This window comes from Fusarium odoratissimum (assembly GCF_000260195.1).
Source record: "Fusarium odoratissimum NRRL 54006 unplaced genomic scaffold supercont1.1, whole genome shotgun sequence".
Taxonomy (NCBI): Eukaryota; Fungi; Ascomycota; class Sordariomycetes; order Hypocreales; family Nectriaceae; genus Fusarium; species Fusarium odoratissimum.
The window spans coordinates 1,706,354-1,722,102 of NW_022158687.1; the positions used below are offsets into that span (position 1 = coordinate 1,706,354).

General features: G+C 50.7%; 3 protein-coding genes across 5 annotated transcripts; 2 read left to right on the forward strand and 1 right to left on the reverse strand.

Annotated features, from left to right (window-relative positions):
- Positions 1-2,663: 2,663 nt before the first annotated feature.
- On the forward strand, positions 2,664-11,145 carry FOIG_00603 (uncharacterized protein). 3 transcript variants are annotated; one of them, XM_031196870.1, is made up of 3 exons: positions 2,664-4,368; positions 4,425-6,506; positions 6,586-11,145. In XM_031196870.1, exons 1-2 carry the CDS (start codon positions 3,641-3,643, stop codon positions 5,449-5,451), a joined length of 1,755 nt encoding a protein of 584 aa, XP_031072637.1. In that variant the 5' UTR covers positions 2,664-3,640; the 3' UTR covers positions 5,452-6,506; positions 6,586-11,145. The 3 variants fall into 3 exon arrangements, with proteins under 3 accessions (XP_031072637.1, XP_031072638.1, XP_031072636.1); XM_031196871.1 differs by having other exon boundaries at positions 6,611-11,145; XM_031196869.1 differs by having other exon boundaries at positions 4,425-11,145.
- Positions 3,189-10,802, reverse strand: FOIG_00604 (uncharacterized protein). Its single transcript, XM_031196872.1, has 2 exons — positions 10,623-10,802; positions 3,189-10,571 (listed from the first exon to the last, which is right to left on the reverse strand). Exons 1-2 carry the CDS (start codon positions 10,734-10,736, stop codon positions 7,545-7,547), a joined length of 3,141 nt encoding a protein of 1,046 aa, XP_031072639.1. The 5' UTR covers positions 10,737-10,802; the 3' UTR covers positions 3,189-7,544.
- Positions 11,146-12,381: 1,236 nt separating the features above from the next.
- Positions 12,382-15,616, forward strand: FOIG_00605 (uncharacterized protein). Its single transcript, XM_031196873.1, has 2 exons — positions 12,382-13,197; positions 13,249-15,616. Exons 1-2 carry the CDS (start codon positions 13,035-13,037, stop codon positions 14,916-14,918), a joined length of 1,833 nt encoding a protein of 610 aa, XP_031072640.1. The 5' UTR covers positions 12,382-13,034; the 3' UTR covers positions 14,919-15,616.
- Positions 15,617-15,749: the final 133 nt, after the last annotated feature.

The window sequence follows — 15,749 nt, forward strand, 5'->3', positions numbered from 1 at the left end:
GGACTTTCGATTAAGCCGAAAAAGAGCAAGGAAGACATCTACGCCCGGGCCAGCTGAAGGCGCGTAACTTATGAGTCGCATAGACGGACTCGAATGTCGTGCTTGTTATGTCGTTCCGCTGTTCAGGGTGAGGCTCACCAAGGACGGACTTGGGATCGATTCGTCTCAGTCGGTTTGATCACGCGCACTGCCCTGGCTTCCTCACTTATACCGTTGTGCCCCTGTCCGTCAGGAGACAGACTGGTGATTCTGCATTGCTCGTGATGGTCGATGGCCAAGCTATCGCCGCTCGCTACCAGAGAGTGGGATCCAGTTCTCCCCTGCAACGGTCGCTTCTCCCTAGTGGATATCTACTCTCGAAGCAAATTGCTTCACAGAGTTGGGCTCTAACCCCGCAAACAACCTTGTTGATTCATCTTATTGTGTACGGATCAAGGTCAAGGTCAAGGCCTTCGCATTTCACAGGATGGTCATGGGGTCAAGCCTACGTCGTAATTACATTTTATCGTGGGCTTTGAAGCACGGTTAGAAAATTGAATTTTGGGCAGAGTTGAGGATGCTTACGGTGGAGTTTACGAGGGCAATGCGCCAATTTGGTTCGTAAAAAATCACATCACGTTGCATCAACCACCAAGGGCTCTTATCGGTTAATGATAGAAACAGAAACATGATACATATGTACATACATACTTCCACTGGCCCATTGTTTCGCCGACTAGGTTTGAGCCTCTTTGATCTGCACCAAGAGCTACAAACGGTAAGTCAGGGCGGGTGAAGATGAACTCAATTCAAGGGATGAGCTGTCTGGCGGTGTTCCGCATTGGGCCCTTTTTTGTTGGTTGTTAAATGATATCTCTGGATTGAAGTGTCGATGGCTGGCTTGCGGCATGGTTAGAGAAATGCCAACAGAGTGATGTCCGAAACTTGACGTCTTGGTTGACTCAGACTATACGTCTACTGTAGACCAGATGTTTTGTTACGCGTTCCGAACTCACGCTTTTTACCCGGTGTATCATTGAGAGAGCATGATGCTTACAGGAATCATCATATTGCTCTCGGAATTCAGACACACACATACGCGCGCAGGCACGGCAGCTTTTTACAGCCATGATGGAAAACTCGTCAACTGTCAACACTCTCCTCTCGCTTGCGCCCCCCATGTTGGCTGGAAGCCCACGCTGGAACCTCCCACGCTTTTAAGAGACACCCCCCACGCCCCCCTTCTCTGAGGCTTCTCATCTTGTTCTACAGCGCAGGTAGCAACTCAGTATGGTGTATCTGTACAGAGTTGGCTGTTGTGATGCCACGGATGGAATTGCCAATCGACCTTTTGCAATGACGTGAGTTTGCATGCGACCTTATAAGATTGTAGTTATTGGTGCACCGGAGCTGTATGGCTCTGATAACGAACGGACGAACTTATGCTCTGTAACACTGAAAGGATATTCCCTGACAACCCCACGTCTGGGGCGAGCTATGAACCTCGATCACATCGGGCTGAATTATCTTTCCGTGTCTCTGCTTTCTCGATCTCGACCATATCGCTCCTGAAGTCGATGTAACTAATACGTTTGTAGCTGTAGAGTCGGGATTTATATGAAAGTAACCTGAGACAGATGCATGATACGTATCCGTTCTGTTTCCCCTCAGGGTCCTCACATCAGTCTCCAAAACAAGAAGACAGACACCCTCGTTACCCCAGTGGCTCATCACCGCAAGCCGAGCATCCAAGTCAGACATTTTAAGACATTCGCCAATGTTGATGTAGGTGCTTGAGAGCTGTGAAAGATAGATTCTACATACTTGTCGAGTCTCCCTAGATTTGGTCTAGGAAATAGATTGAGAATGAGACTCTCGCCTAGACTTCTGTCGCCATCTCTAGCATATACTGGACGTGCATGCGTGTGGAGTACATATGCATGCATGCATATACGGTACGGTAGATAGATACGTTCACCTTACCTGTGTAGATGCAGTAATAACTGGCTAGCTGGCTAAACACCAAAGGGGATCAACTGCTCGCCAAAGCCTTGATAATTGACCGACCAGCCCTGGGCACATTCTCACCTACCTTAGCTACTGCAACGCGATGCCGCTGGACTGGGGAAGATTGAGGAGTACCCGGAGATGGGATCGGATATCAGGAAGATCATTGGATCTAGGCAAAGGGTCCCGTCTTCACCCGCCAGTCGTAAGGCAGATAGATGCCCCTCTAGTTACGGTAGCTCATGAGTTGAGTTGCTTGAGTTGCAGCAATACAGTTTCTGTTGGTCACCTTAGTATTGCGACACTGCACTCCCCTCACCGTTCCCCTCAACTACCGATAATCTGACCGTAGCCGCAGCAGCACTGTATCTGCATCCGTCTGTGTCTGTATCGCAATCGTAATCGTTCTCTGAAGTTTGAAGGTCCTCTTGGTAGTGGAGGTAGGAGGTAGGTGACTGAGCGCCACCCAGAATCATCTCATCGGTCCCTTGACTTGATAGAGTTTATGGATTTTCGCCAGTGTCCTGGACTACCATCTACCTAGGCAGGTATGTACTCTACCGTACTGCCATACTATAATTTTGGTAGCAATTGACATGCGGTCTCGAGGATACCTTAATAAGGTGAAGGCCGTCTCTGGTGGCTTCTTATCTCCCCCGCTCTCCCTTACTTCTTCCCACAGTTATTGACCTGCCCGTTTCTTAGAGTCAAACCCAAATCAGTGCCTATTCCATCATCTCTCCCTCGTTTTATCCCCGCTCTTTCTCAGGCTCGCCATGCCTTCTGACTACCTACCTAAAGCTGTTGTACTAGTATACCCTTCTCATCGCCTTCCATCGTTGCGACTTATTCGTTTCTCCAACTTCATCCTCCTCCTTCTTTTCAATAACCACCCAGTTGAACCTCGTCGAACCTGGGAGGCAGATCAGCCACCACTACGCTAAACACCCACTGTAACCGCCTGCCCAATACCATCGCAGCGGGCGCAAGACTCCGCTATCCGGCCGGTGACCGAAGTGTCAGTGCATAACGAACAGTGACCAGCGACGGGCAACCAAGCGCCAGACCAGAAGCACACACTGGACTCGACCACACCTGGACGGTCCCCACGAAATTCGTCACCGCAACTGGGTCTGGGGGATGTCTTGGTCGCTTCAACGCCACCACGCCTCGACCAGGTTTAGCTCATCCCTGGCCTGCCATCCATCCCTCGTACAGTACACACCCAGAAAACACACACCCACAACACCAGCGCCGGGTTACGCTACGTACTCCTCCGGTACGCTAGAAACTAGCCCCAAACAGAACCTGTCCACCTGCCCCCAAGGACCCCGGCTACGGCTATCGCCTGCTGTTTGCTCAAGCACTTGTCCGGCTCTTTAGGTTGACTCTACGCCTGCAACTACAAACTGCTATAAGCCTGCCCCCCACCCACATTGTGAAATCCATTCTATCCTCTATACTTCATGCCCACGCTAGATCTTGACACTCTCGTCAATTCATCTCAGATCAATAGCATAACATAACATCCGTTTTGTTTGCCTTTCGACTCGTCTGTACCCATGAGTCTCTAACCTCGAGCCCTCCCAATTTCACCTTTCCTGGGTGCTTCGGCATTGACAAAGATTCCTACGGTTTTCCTCAAACTCCCATCATGGCTGTCGTTCTTCCATCCGACGACAACGGTTACTTCGCCGGCTCCGGCCTACGACGCTCACATTCTCACTCCAACTTCATCTCATCGACTTCACCATTTTCCACTTCTTCTCACCTAAGCGATCATTACAAGCCTACATCCAAGTCTTACGCCGAATCTAACTCATCATCTGCTCCCTCGTCTCCCCGTACCGTCCACGCCGACTCTGTCGATCTTTCCTACGCATCTACTCCTGCCACTAATCTCTCTATTGCCTCTGACTACGACGACAACATTGGACTTGCTGAATCACCTGAAGACCACTTCATGTTTCCATCCTTTGCGCAGGAGAAGTTTTACGTTCACCCAGAGATCCGCCCTGAAATCCACCATGATGACAACCTAGAGCCACCACCCAGTCCCCGAACCGGCGACTCTTATACTGTTTCTCCCGCAGAACACGAGAACTCTGAAGAGGTATCTGATGATACATCAAGGCCCGAAACACCTGAACATGAAAAGTCTGAACATGCAGAGGACGACACTGCAGTGTTAAGTCGACCATCCCGCCAAGTGGATTACCTATCTCATGAGTGGAGAGAGGAGGATATCTGGTCATCATGGCGATATGTCGTCACTCGACGGGGGGAGTTCCCCAACAGTGCTCGGTTAGAAAATGCTTCTTGGAGGACCTGGATGAAGGCCAAAAACAACCTGAAGACCATCTCTCCCGAATCTCTCAACTGGTTTGTTTCCCTCAGAATATCCCTTCTAGCTCTACTGAAATGCTTACGTTCCCTAGGCTTAAGGATTGTGATGTCACCTGGCTCTATGGCCCATTGCAGTCAGGACCCAAGAACCTCCATCCTACGCATACTGAGCCTTCAAGCGTGTCGTTATCCAAAGCTGACTCACTGGTCAACCTCAACAAGAAGCCTATCCTCAAGAAGAGAAGCATGTCCGAAGTGATGCTTCAGCGATCACTGTCTACAGCTTCATTATTGAAGCAGGCCACTGCAGCTGTCAAGGCCCAAGAGACAAGAGGAATTCTTCGACCCCATCTTGGTCGCTCATCAACAGATTACTTCGCATATCCCTTCGCATCACGGCGGTTGAGCGGAGACAGCAGCAGCGTCGCTCCTTCAGTCGAGTCATCTGGAATCATTTCTCCCAACTCGGAGCGAAAACACATTCATTTCAATGAGCAAGTCGAGCAATGTATAGCTGTCGAAGCCAAGGGTGAAGATGAGGATGAAATGATTGATGAGCACTTTGGCTCAGACAGCGACTCAGATGATGGTGTCATGATGAAACGAGTCAAGACCAAAAAGAGGCCCATTTCTCGACGCAAGACTATGAAGTCAAAGCCAGCTGCTGAAGGCAAGACAATCGCTATGCTGCCGTCCACCACCCTCAAGTACCGGGAAGACACTCCTGAGCCACGAGAGACTGCAATGAAGCACTCCCGAAGCCCTCTCATGTCTCCTTCATCTTCACAGGAGACACTACGACCTACGAAACAATCAGGAAAGTTCTTTTTCGGTGAGGAAGACCACGATGATGGTCTTGACGACGCTTTGTTAAGTCCCCGCTCAGGGTGGGCATCACCTCCCAACGAAGGTGCCAATGGCGGTCTGAGCAGATCCATCTCGTCAGGCAGTCTTTGTGAGGAGCCTGCGGGTATGCGACGCACACCATCCGGTATGTTCATGCCTTTTGAGGAAGGCGAAATACAATCCGGAGACGGCATTTTCGGTCGAGTTATTGACACAGTCAATACAGCCCGTGATATCGCCCACGTTATTTGGAACGTTGGCTGGAGGAAGTAATGGGTACACAAGCGTTCGACTTTCTTTTAGCGACGCGATTGGAATTTGAACAAGCTCATAAGCTTGTGACTCACTTAGTGTGAGCTGAAACGACGCCATGACAACATAAAAAAAAGCGCATCTATATATGGGAATTTCGGAGATAATTGGCATTGACCCGCCATACTACCGCGACTATCACGAAATAAAGGCTTGTTGACAGACAGCCTGTGCCAATGTCACGACGACATCTTGGAAAGTGGCCCCGGAATCGCATTTCTATCTTTCATACACGGTCTGTAACAACGAATGGATGGAGACGAAAAGGCTAAAGAAAAGCACCGTGTTTATTGTGGAAAGAGCTGGGTGGCTGCGAGGGAATTTCATGGGTAAAGGAGAGGACCATGTATCAGGCAGCTCTCACCAAAGGCGCCATCATTGGTTTTCAGGCTTTTCTTTCTACGAAGGATCAGCCTACCCCGTGACGCCCGGGTCCCCGGGATCCGACTACGAAATCGGGGCAATGGGAAAAGCCATTCTAGAGGTCACAGGCCCGGGGGATATTCGGCGTTATAATTTTTTGTTCCCGTCTTTCTTTTGTGGCAAGGGTTTTGTTTTTTTACTTCATGATATCCCATGGGCAAGTGGGTACTACGGATCACAGGCGGCCTCGGGCGGTTATGGACGGATCAGGAAAGGGAAGGGTATAAGCCATGGGGACAATTGATTTTTTCGGCGACTACGGCGACTCTACGGGACGGTAAGGCCAGGACAGGGACAATTTAAACAAAGGAACAAGAAGAAGAAGAAGAAGAAGAAGGACACAAACGGCAAATGGCAACAGGACCGGGTCTTCAGTGCGTTGTTGAATCGGTCGTACATAAAGACAGGGGGTCGCATCTCGACGTACTCACGCGGACCGCACGGAAGCCGTTACAAAACAACACAAAAGTATTCATGATATAATAATATGGTGTTCCCATCATCTCGATACTTTTGACTGTCCGTCCAAATGAGAATATGTGCATGCTTCCCAATAGCCTAACTTGGCATACATTTCATCAACACAATGGAAGGTAAGCAAGCTTGACAAGGGACAAATGAGGGTTTTGACTTTGCCGTCCCTTGCTGATCATACTGGCCCTGAAAACTTAGTCGTTCTAGCTTTTACCTCTTGCAGACAGAATTCGACTTTGCCACATCCGAAGTGCAGCTTGCGAAACGGTCCAATCAACGTCTCGTCTATGTCGATCACCAATTGAGATGCAAAGCAGCGAAATTGTTGGGGAAACAGGACGCGGGCTGGTCTGTTCTCTCTGCGCGCGTGACCTCATTCCACGTGCCCTAGCGAAGTGCCCCAGAGTGTCAATTATGCCAAAAAGACGCTGTAATTCGTGATATGGATGTTTTGACAGGGATATGGGTTGTTCGAAAGGATGTCGTGTGAGCGTCCGTGAGGTTATTAGCCGAGGGTGTGATGTTGCTTATGTCTAACAGTAAGGGAAGACTTCCGTCGATGGTCACTTGCGACATGCGGTATTGGCATCGATGGAATTTTGTTAATTGGTGGTTCTATAAATGGATGATCTACTGTACATCTCATGCTTTTGATTTCCAAAGCTATCGCAAGTTTGTGCTGGTCATGTAAAAATATGGTACAGGTATGATACAAGTGACGTGCATCGGGCAAGGGGGAGATCTGTCGTCAGCTATTCCCCCCCTTAAGATGGGTATCGTACAGTGCATTTCCAGCACAACACCCCCGAGGATCACGTCAGGGTTCTGTCAATCAAGTCTCTAGCAAGAGACCCCATGTTTTATTTTTATTTTTTACGCAGGGGGTGACTCGATGGGATTTGCGAAAATGCGGGGGAGAGATGGGCGACTCCACGTCAGTCGATGGCTGATTGCTGAGAGCCATTGAGAAAAAGGCGGAGAGACGTTGGAGCATGGGGACAGAGAAACGAGATGTGAGACATAAACAGCGCCAATCTCACTCACGATGCTGCAAGCCATGGCTTCGCCGTCAAGGCGGTGACGCTCAAACTTAGTGTTTCTTTCCACCCCAACAAAGTCTTGCTTCGAGAAGACCAAAGAAGACCCTGCGGCGCAGCTCACGAGGCCGGGGCCAGGGACGGGGCGTCCGGGGAGAGTGCCGGCTGGCTAACGTCATGTAGTTCTGCCCGGGTGTTTGGATAGTACTTGAGCGCTTTGACAAACATGCTGCGAGCGTGAACGTTGATATTTGCCAGCTCAACGTCGAACTTGTCGCCCACCTTGATATCCTTGAGGAGCACGAGGCCATCGATACCGTCGGTGGATAAGAGGGCCGACATATCGAATAGGTCTACCCGACCGGACACGCCTTGCTTCCAACGAGCATCAACGGTGAAACTCATGCGCTTCGGTGCTGTCCCTTCAAACTGCCAGGCCCGCACGACCGCCATGAGCATCCACTCTTGGGTGCCGCGAGACACAGTCCGGGCCATTCTCTCGCGCATACGCAACAGTGAGAGTGTGTTGGGGAGTGTCTCCTCCGTGAACGGCAATATGTTATTCAGATCATCAGTCTTGGGGTCTAGCCTGCGGTTCACCTGCCGCTCATGTGCCAATGCTGCGTGAATTTGCCAGTGGACAATGAGGTCAGAGAAGCGGCGAAGAGGAGAAGTGGCTTTGGTATACATGTCCAGACCGAGCATGAAATAAGGGCCGGGTTCTGTCGACATCTCGATGCCACCAGTCAAGCGTGTCAGCTCCTGGCGTTGCGCCCCTGAAGGAGCGATGCCCTTCTCGAGCAGAGGGTAGAGCTCTTTCGTGGCGTATTCGAGAAGTTTGGTCTTATTCTTCTGCGAATGGGCGTCCCGTCGGTATGGTAGTGGAATTTTACGGTCAGAGCTCCATCGAGCAGCAATCTCACCGGCAAGCACCATTGTGTTACTCACCACAGAGGCACCGTTGAAGGCATCGTAGCCGACCTTGATGTATGGGTCAGCTGGCAGGACCTTGGTTCCTTCTGCTTGCTCCATGGGGACGTCTTCGAAAGCCACAGTAACGGAAGCGCCTGGCAAGAAAACAGGCCAGGCCCCCTTCTCCAGACGCCTTTTCCTGAGAGCCTGAGACAGACGGTGAAGGATCAAAAGGTCCTCTTTACTCCTTTCATCTAACTCCTTAGCTGACATCAAGGGGCGGTTTGGTGTCACGTCCAACTTGTTAGGTGGCTGGCCAACAACAAGAGTCTGGTCAGATACTGGAGGGGGTGGAGGCTCGTTACAAAACTCAGCAACATCTCTTGGATCCAGGTACTTGACATTGTGCAAAGTACCTGGCTCGATCCTGTAGTCCAACAGATCTCCGTTCTCGTTAAGCCTGGCACTAAAGGTCAGAGCTGGTCGACCATCGGCAAGCGAGTATTGTTCAACCAAACTTCCAGACTTGTAGTCTCCTGAATTGTCCAGACCCAGATCGTTTGGAAGCATGGCCTGAAAGTGGCCAGGAAGGTAGATATTCTCAGGTATCAGCTCGAGAAACCTGCCCAGCTCAGAGTTGGGTCGAATACCAGATGCTGGATCGGCTGCATGCACGTGAATCCAGAATTCGTCAGGTTTGTTTGTTCGTTCTAAAGAGACACCATCATCAATGAGTATTGTAGAAGGGGCGTCAATACAGAAGACGGGGGCGTCGGCCCAGTCTCGTCTGGCATCCTCCGCCACGTCTGGTCGAGTTGAGTCCTCGATACTAACTGGAGTCTCTCGAATGAGGCCGCCTCCACTCTGAATCTTGACTTCAGGGAAACGGACTTTATAGCGGGATGGTATTTCCCATGGCGGGATTATCCCCAGCTCTTGTAGGAAGGTCCATGCGCAAGACTGATTCAGATCAGCACCTTCATATAGATCCAGAGCTCGCAGAATGAGAGAGCCATCAGCGTGGAAGTGTGAGGAATCCTCGAACAAGTCGTAGCTTGCCCACCACTCAAGAAAGCGGATGAATTCTATGTGCTTCCTGGACCATTCACCGGTTTCAAGAGTGACCCCTTTAGTAGGAGCAAGGATTCCGTAAGGTGTCCACGAGCGCTTCTCTCTGTTGGCAAGAACGATTTGTCTTGCCTTCAGAATGAAAGTACCAAATGCCGTTTCCGACATATCAGAAGACGTCATATTTCCTGACGTCTTTGCCATTAGGTGAATATACTCGCGGATCATGAGAGTCACCCGGTTGATCATCATGAAATCCTGATACGGGAAAATCTCGAAAAGATGGTCCTTTCGATGGCAGTCAGCCGAAGGGCTTAACGGCCGAAAGATAAAGTCGTTTCGTAAGAGCGCTGTGTGAACTGCGTATAAAGCAGCAGGAGGAAACTGGGTGCCCTTTTTGAGTGAATTGGGTAACAACAAGTCGGCAAGCTCGAACAGACTCAAATATTTGGTCTTTCTCCCATCTGAGACCAGTGATCTTGCCCTGTCTAAACTGTTAAGGCTTGTCTGGAAGGCCTCGTCCGCTTCCAACATGAATTTCTTCATTTTGTTGATCAGATGGGCACCGACGTCTCGCCCGGGGCCCCTGTCTCGTTTGCGCAATTCTTCGTACTCGTCCGCCGTGGCATTAAGAGGAATCAGAGAAAGAATTGGCTGCAGCTCCTTGGCGGCGGCGAACTTAGACACAGAGAAGAGCGCGGAGAAACCCATGCTGATAACCCATCTTCCAGTATTGGTATAAAAGTGATACCGTTGGCCAAAGAACCCCAAGTATATAGCAAATAAGGGTGTCCGGGAGCCAGGCTGCTTCATTTCAACAAGATCGCCGGGAGCGTGGGACTTGTGCCCAACAATGGCAACTTCAGCATCCTCCTCAGTGTAGTTCTCATCTGGGCCCACCATACTCACTGGATCAGACTTGAAATTATCCAATTCAGATGAGCCAGTAGATTGAGGACGTGTGTTACTGTTGGTGACAGTGCACCAAAATGTAAGGTCTGGGACAATTGGGATTACCTCCCTATCAGGGTCGTTGATAGCAACCCATTCTTGCAATCTTTGCCGAATTGGCCTCTTGTCTACTGCAGGGGAAGTTTTGGGAAGAGATGTGGGAATGTTCGTCTTTCCAAAGGCACCCTGAGGGCGGTTCTTAGTTGAGGTAGCGTACTAAGATTTGTTAGTCCATGACATGTTTGACATCGTGTGAGATGAACAAACGTTATGACGTCCAGTCGAGGACTGCAAAGGCGTAGAAAATGAAGATCGTAATCCATTAGGGCAGTTCGGAAGACATCTACAGCAAATGTACGGACGACCTGCGGACCGTAACATTTTTGCAGTATATCACAAATACCCTGTATCAAGCAAGGTATTACAACTCAAAATTTTGAAGCCGACGCGAGGCTGAAAATTTTACTATTGCGTGTTGGCAACTTTCACAATCGCGAGGTCACATGATATGGCGCTTTCCACTTTAACTGAAGGCTCTTAGCCATTCGTTTGGGCAGGAGCCAACACGGAACCCATGGAATGGATTTCTCGATAACCTAAGGTAAAGAAGGTATTGACTACAACCTGACCTTAGTACCTTTACTTAGACTTATACAATTACTCATCATGAATACCTAAATAAAACCATCACCGAAATGTTGCATCTGTGTAGATACGTTGGTGCTCCCCGTCTCGCCGAAAGTTTCAAGGAAACCTAGCAGCAAAAGGGGCTCGATTTAGAAGGCATTGAATTCGCTGCTATTATTGGCAATAATCCAAGTCGACAATCAATTCACCCCGGAACTAGCTAATGGCGAGTAGTTCCATTCTGAGAGATGTCTCGAGAGAAAGACCTTCTCTAATTGGAAGGGCACCCTGCTCTGCCCGGCTGCCGAGCATAGCCTAAATAACGACGGCTTGGAGCCAAGAAGCGCGCGAGATTCACTTCATTTGAGCAAGAGATGATTCCGATGGATCGACATTGCAAATCCTATACAGGGGCTGCTATTGATCCAGAGCCTTTCATACATATGAGCAGATCAAATCAAAACACGAGAATATCAGTCAATTCACTGTCTATTGACTTTATGCCAACTGACGCTTCATTGCAGAGTACAGCCCATCAAAAGCTGGAAAGGCTAGAGCATCTCCGGCAAGACGAACTGCCGTGCGATGTGACGGTGAATACGAAGTGCAATTATAAGATTGAGGTTCCGATATTAAGCCTAGCTGTTTCGACCAGCGAGGACCCGACCGCCGACTGACAAGCTTTTGCCCCGGCTTTCTCGGATCACTATATCTATTAATTCCCCGCATATGGAGGCTGCAAGATGTCTGTTGTGCCGAGGGGGGCTTTGAGACAGGAACTTCTGGCCCCGTTTCCAATAAGAGACAGCTTGTTAATTACGCCAAAGGCTCAGAGAAAGTGACGACACGGCGACAAGGCGACTCGCTGAGTGTCACTAAAACAAATAGAACGCTTGAACGGAAACCCCTGGGTCCACAAGCGCGAAGCCACCTCCGCTAGGGTAAATTGGGGGACCATGGCAGATGCAGGAACAATCTCTTGACCCCACTCGCCGATGAACCGACTGATTCGAATTTCGAAAGGCGAACAGAGTCAAGAATTGGTATGATATGAGGATCGTTGTATAGATGGAATTTTTTTTTGAAGCAAGATACCGCGATAACCGGGGCGCTGCACTTGGAGGCAACTCTACTTTTGAAGATGCTAAAGGCTATTCTAAGCATGATGCGCAACTTGAAAGCTCATCTCCCGCGCGGGGTTCACATCAATCGCGCATCTCAATCGAGGTCAACTCATCTCGATTCCCCTTGTGAATAGTCAAGTGACCAACCAACGGTCAGAGAAGCCTCGTCCTTGGACTAATATCGCTTCTTATTCACCACAGGTTCTCGCAACAGAGGCAACCTTGACCGCTTAGCTAGCTGATTGGTCTCGAACACTCGACCCCCCCTAAACCACCTTATTTGGGAGAGGCATGGCATCGGCAACGTGAGCAAATGCCCCTTGGGCTGGTTGAGCCCACGAGATTGCATCGTGCCCCGTGCTCCGCAGCCTTCTCCTTTTCGTCCATAACCCCGGCCAAATGCTGGGGTTTCTAGCGCTGTCAAGGCAATGATAGACATATTGCACCAACAATGGTCCGCGTTTGGGACTGGGCGACTAGCACCCCAGCTCATTTCATGAGGCACAGGGCACATGAGGACAGGCCAGGGACAGACGGGTACCTGAGTTTTGGCCTTCAAACGCCGCTATCGTGCATCATGTCAGGTACCATCTAAACCGCTATTCTCGACTAGGGCCATCCTTTGTCAATGCCATGACCCTCTGGGCACTGCAGCCAAGGCAAAACAGACAAGGTTGCAGGTAGAGGCAATAACAGTCGATCTGCTCATAATATGCCGCTCTCCTCCTCCTCCTTCTCTGCTTTTCCTTTCCCTCACGGTTCCATCCTTCGCGAATCTAGAGAGCATCTCGTTAATTTTCGCTTTCGTCCTCTCGTTTTCCTCTATTCCATTAACCGCTTCACTCTTTTAGCGGGCATTCGTTTCCTACGCCAACTACAAACTCTTGCATTTACGTACAGTACTTGAATTTTCGGAGCTTTTTTCAATATGAAGGGAGGACTTGCTGCTGCCGCCGTTGCGGCCATGGCCACTGGTGCTCAGGCCGCTTACCCTCACCACCGCCGGGCTCATGAGATGTTCCGACGTGGTGGAGAGGTCTGCGTTCCTACCTGCACCACCATCTGGACTACCTACTATGGCGAGCCCACTCGTATGTCAACATATCAGTATTCTGTAGGATAAACGCTAATCGCGGTTTCAGTTGTCCCCAACCCTCCTTCTGCCCCCAAGCCCACCAAGGAGGCTGTCACCACTCATGAGGCCGTCAAGCCCAAGCCCACCACCGTTCATGAGGTTCCTACCTATGAGGCTCCCAAGCCCGTTGCTCCCACCACCACCAAGGTCGTCCCGGTCATCCCCGTCCCGACTCCGGAGGAGTACAAGTGCCCTACTCCCGGCACTTACACTTTCCCTGCCACCACCATGACCGTGACTGAGTCCACCACCGTCTGCGTTGGCGAGACCACCAAGGTCCCTGCTGGAACCCACACCATGGGAGGTGTCACTACCATCGTTGAGACTGCAACCACCGTCACTTGCCCTTACGCCAAGGAGACCGAGCACGAGGGGGTCGTTACCAGTGTCATTGAGACCACCACCTACGTCTGCCCATCTGCTGGCACTTACACCATTGCTCCTATCACCAAGACCTGCGAGGAGGAGACCGTCATCGTCTACCCTGTCCCTACCAGCTACGCTCCTGGTACTTACACCGCTCCCGAGCAGGTTGTTACTGTCACCGAGACCGACTACGTCTACGTCTGCCCTTACTCTCAGTCTGGTGTTCCCGCCACCACCAAGGCTCCCGAGTCCCCCAAGCCCCAGCCTCCCAAGGAGACCAAGCCTGTCTATGAGGCTCCCAAGCCCCAGCCCGAGGTCACCAAGCAGGAGCAGCCTACCAAGCCTGTTTATGAGGTTCCCAGCAAGGTCCCCGAGACTTCCAAGGCGCCTGTTTACTCTGTCCCCGAGACTCCTGCTTCCACCAAGCCCGTCTATGAGAAGCCCTCCGAGGCTCCCAAGCCCAAGGCCCCCAAGAAGCCTTCCAGCCCCGGCAACCTGAAGGGTGGAAACGACCACTACGGTATTACCTACACCCCCTACGTCGCCTCTACCGGCAAATGCAAGGGTGCCGACCAGGTTGACAAGGACATTGCTGCCCTCAAGCAGGCTGGTTTCCAGATCATCCGATCTTACTCTACTGACTGCGATACCCTCGAGACTGTTGCTCCCGCCTGTAAGAAGCACGGCATTGACATGATCGTTGGTGTTTTCGTCAAGGCCTCTGGCTGCACTTACGAAACCCCCGAGATCAAGGCTCAGGTCGACGCCTACGCCGAGTGGGCTCAGTGGGATCAGGTCAAGCTCTTCACCGTTGGTAACGAGGCTATTATGAACAAGTTCTGTTCTCCCCAGCAGCTCAAGGAGCTCGTCACTGTCGTCAAGGAGAAGTGCTCTGGTTACACCGGTCCTTACACCATCGCCGAGACCCTCGACATCTGGGAGCGTGAGGATGTTCAGGGTGCTATCTGCGATATTGTTGATGTCACCGGTGCCAACATCCACCCTTACTTCAACCCCAACACCACCCCTGACATGGCTGGTGAGTTCGTCGCTGGTCAACTTGAGATCCTCCGTGGTATCTGCAAGGGCAACGATGTCATCAACCTGGAGTGTGGTTGGCCCTCAAGCGGTAACTGCAACGGTGTTGCCTGCCCTGGCAAGTCTGAGCAGGCCAAGGCTATCAAGTCCATCCGTGAGAGCTGTGGTGACAAGACCGTCTTCTTCTCCTTCGAGGATGATCTCTGGAAGGAGCCTGGTTCTTGCAACTGTGAGCGAAGCTGGGGTTGCGCCTCTTCTTTCACTGGCTACTAAGCAGTTCTGGAGACTCCAGTTCTGATTGCAGCGTGCCCAAGCGTCCTCTGTACGATTCAACCCTCGGAGCATGCTGAATGTTGTACATAATCATGACCAACACCGCCCGGCCATTAACTTCTTCTTTCTTCCTCGTGCAACCCTCTTCTCTTTTTCTCGCCACCGTCCATGCGGTGATTCACATCATTGACATCCAACAAGAGCCTTCGGGAATGGAGTCCGAAAGCCGACGGTCTTCTCTCTCTCAGGCCAACTCCAGACATCCGCCTCAGGGGGCAATGCATCGTTGCGCGCGTGCATGGGCGCAATAGATTGAGGGAAACGAATCTGGCCGGGCGGTTGAGGACGACCTTCTTGATGAATCCTGTTTTTCTTCCACTGTTCAAACGACATGTGAGCTCTTGTTACTATGTCATCTTTCCATATGTGTTATTTGCGGCAGCACTTCTTTACGGCTCTTGAGCGGCGGGGTAAGCGAAAGCCTTTTCTTGGGAGAGAGATGATCTGTATGTATGATCTATACTATAGCCGGGTTGTCATTCAGCCTCTGCTTCATAATGCTGTAATTCACTAGTATATCTTCAGTCGCCATTGTGCTATGTCTCGTGAGCTATCGTATAAACAATCCTTCCCTAAGTCGTCTCATCCTGGTATCAACTGATGACCAACACCCCCACGCAATTACATTTCAAATTACCTAAAACATCATGAACAAAAGCAAGGTCTCTTCAGGCTCATGGTGTATGTATCATAGCAGCCACTAAGGCGCCAATAATATCAGCGACGGGTGCATGTATGAGACATCCAGCACTTTAATCACTTAGAGCTCCT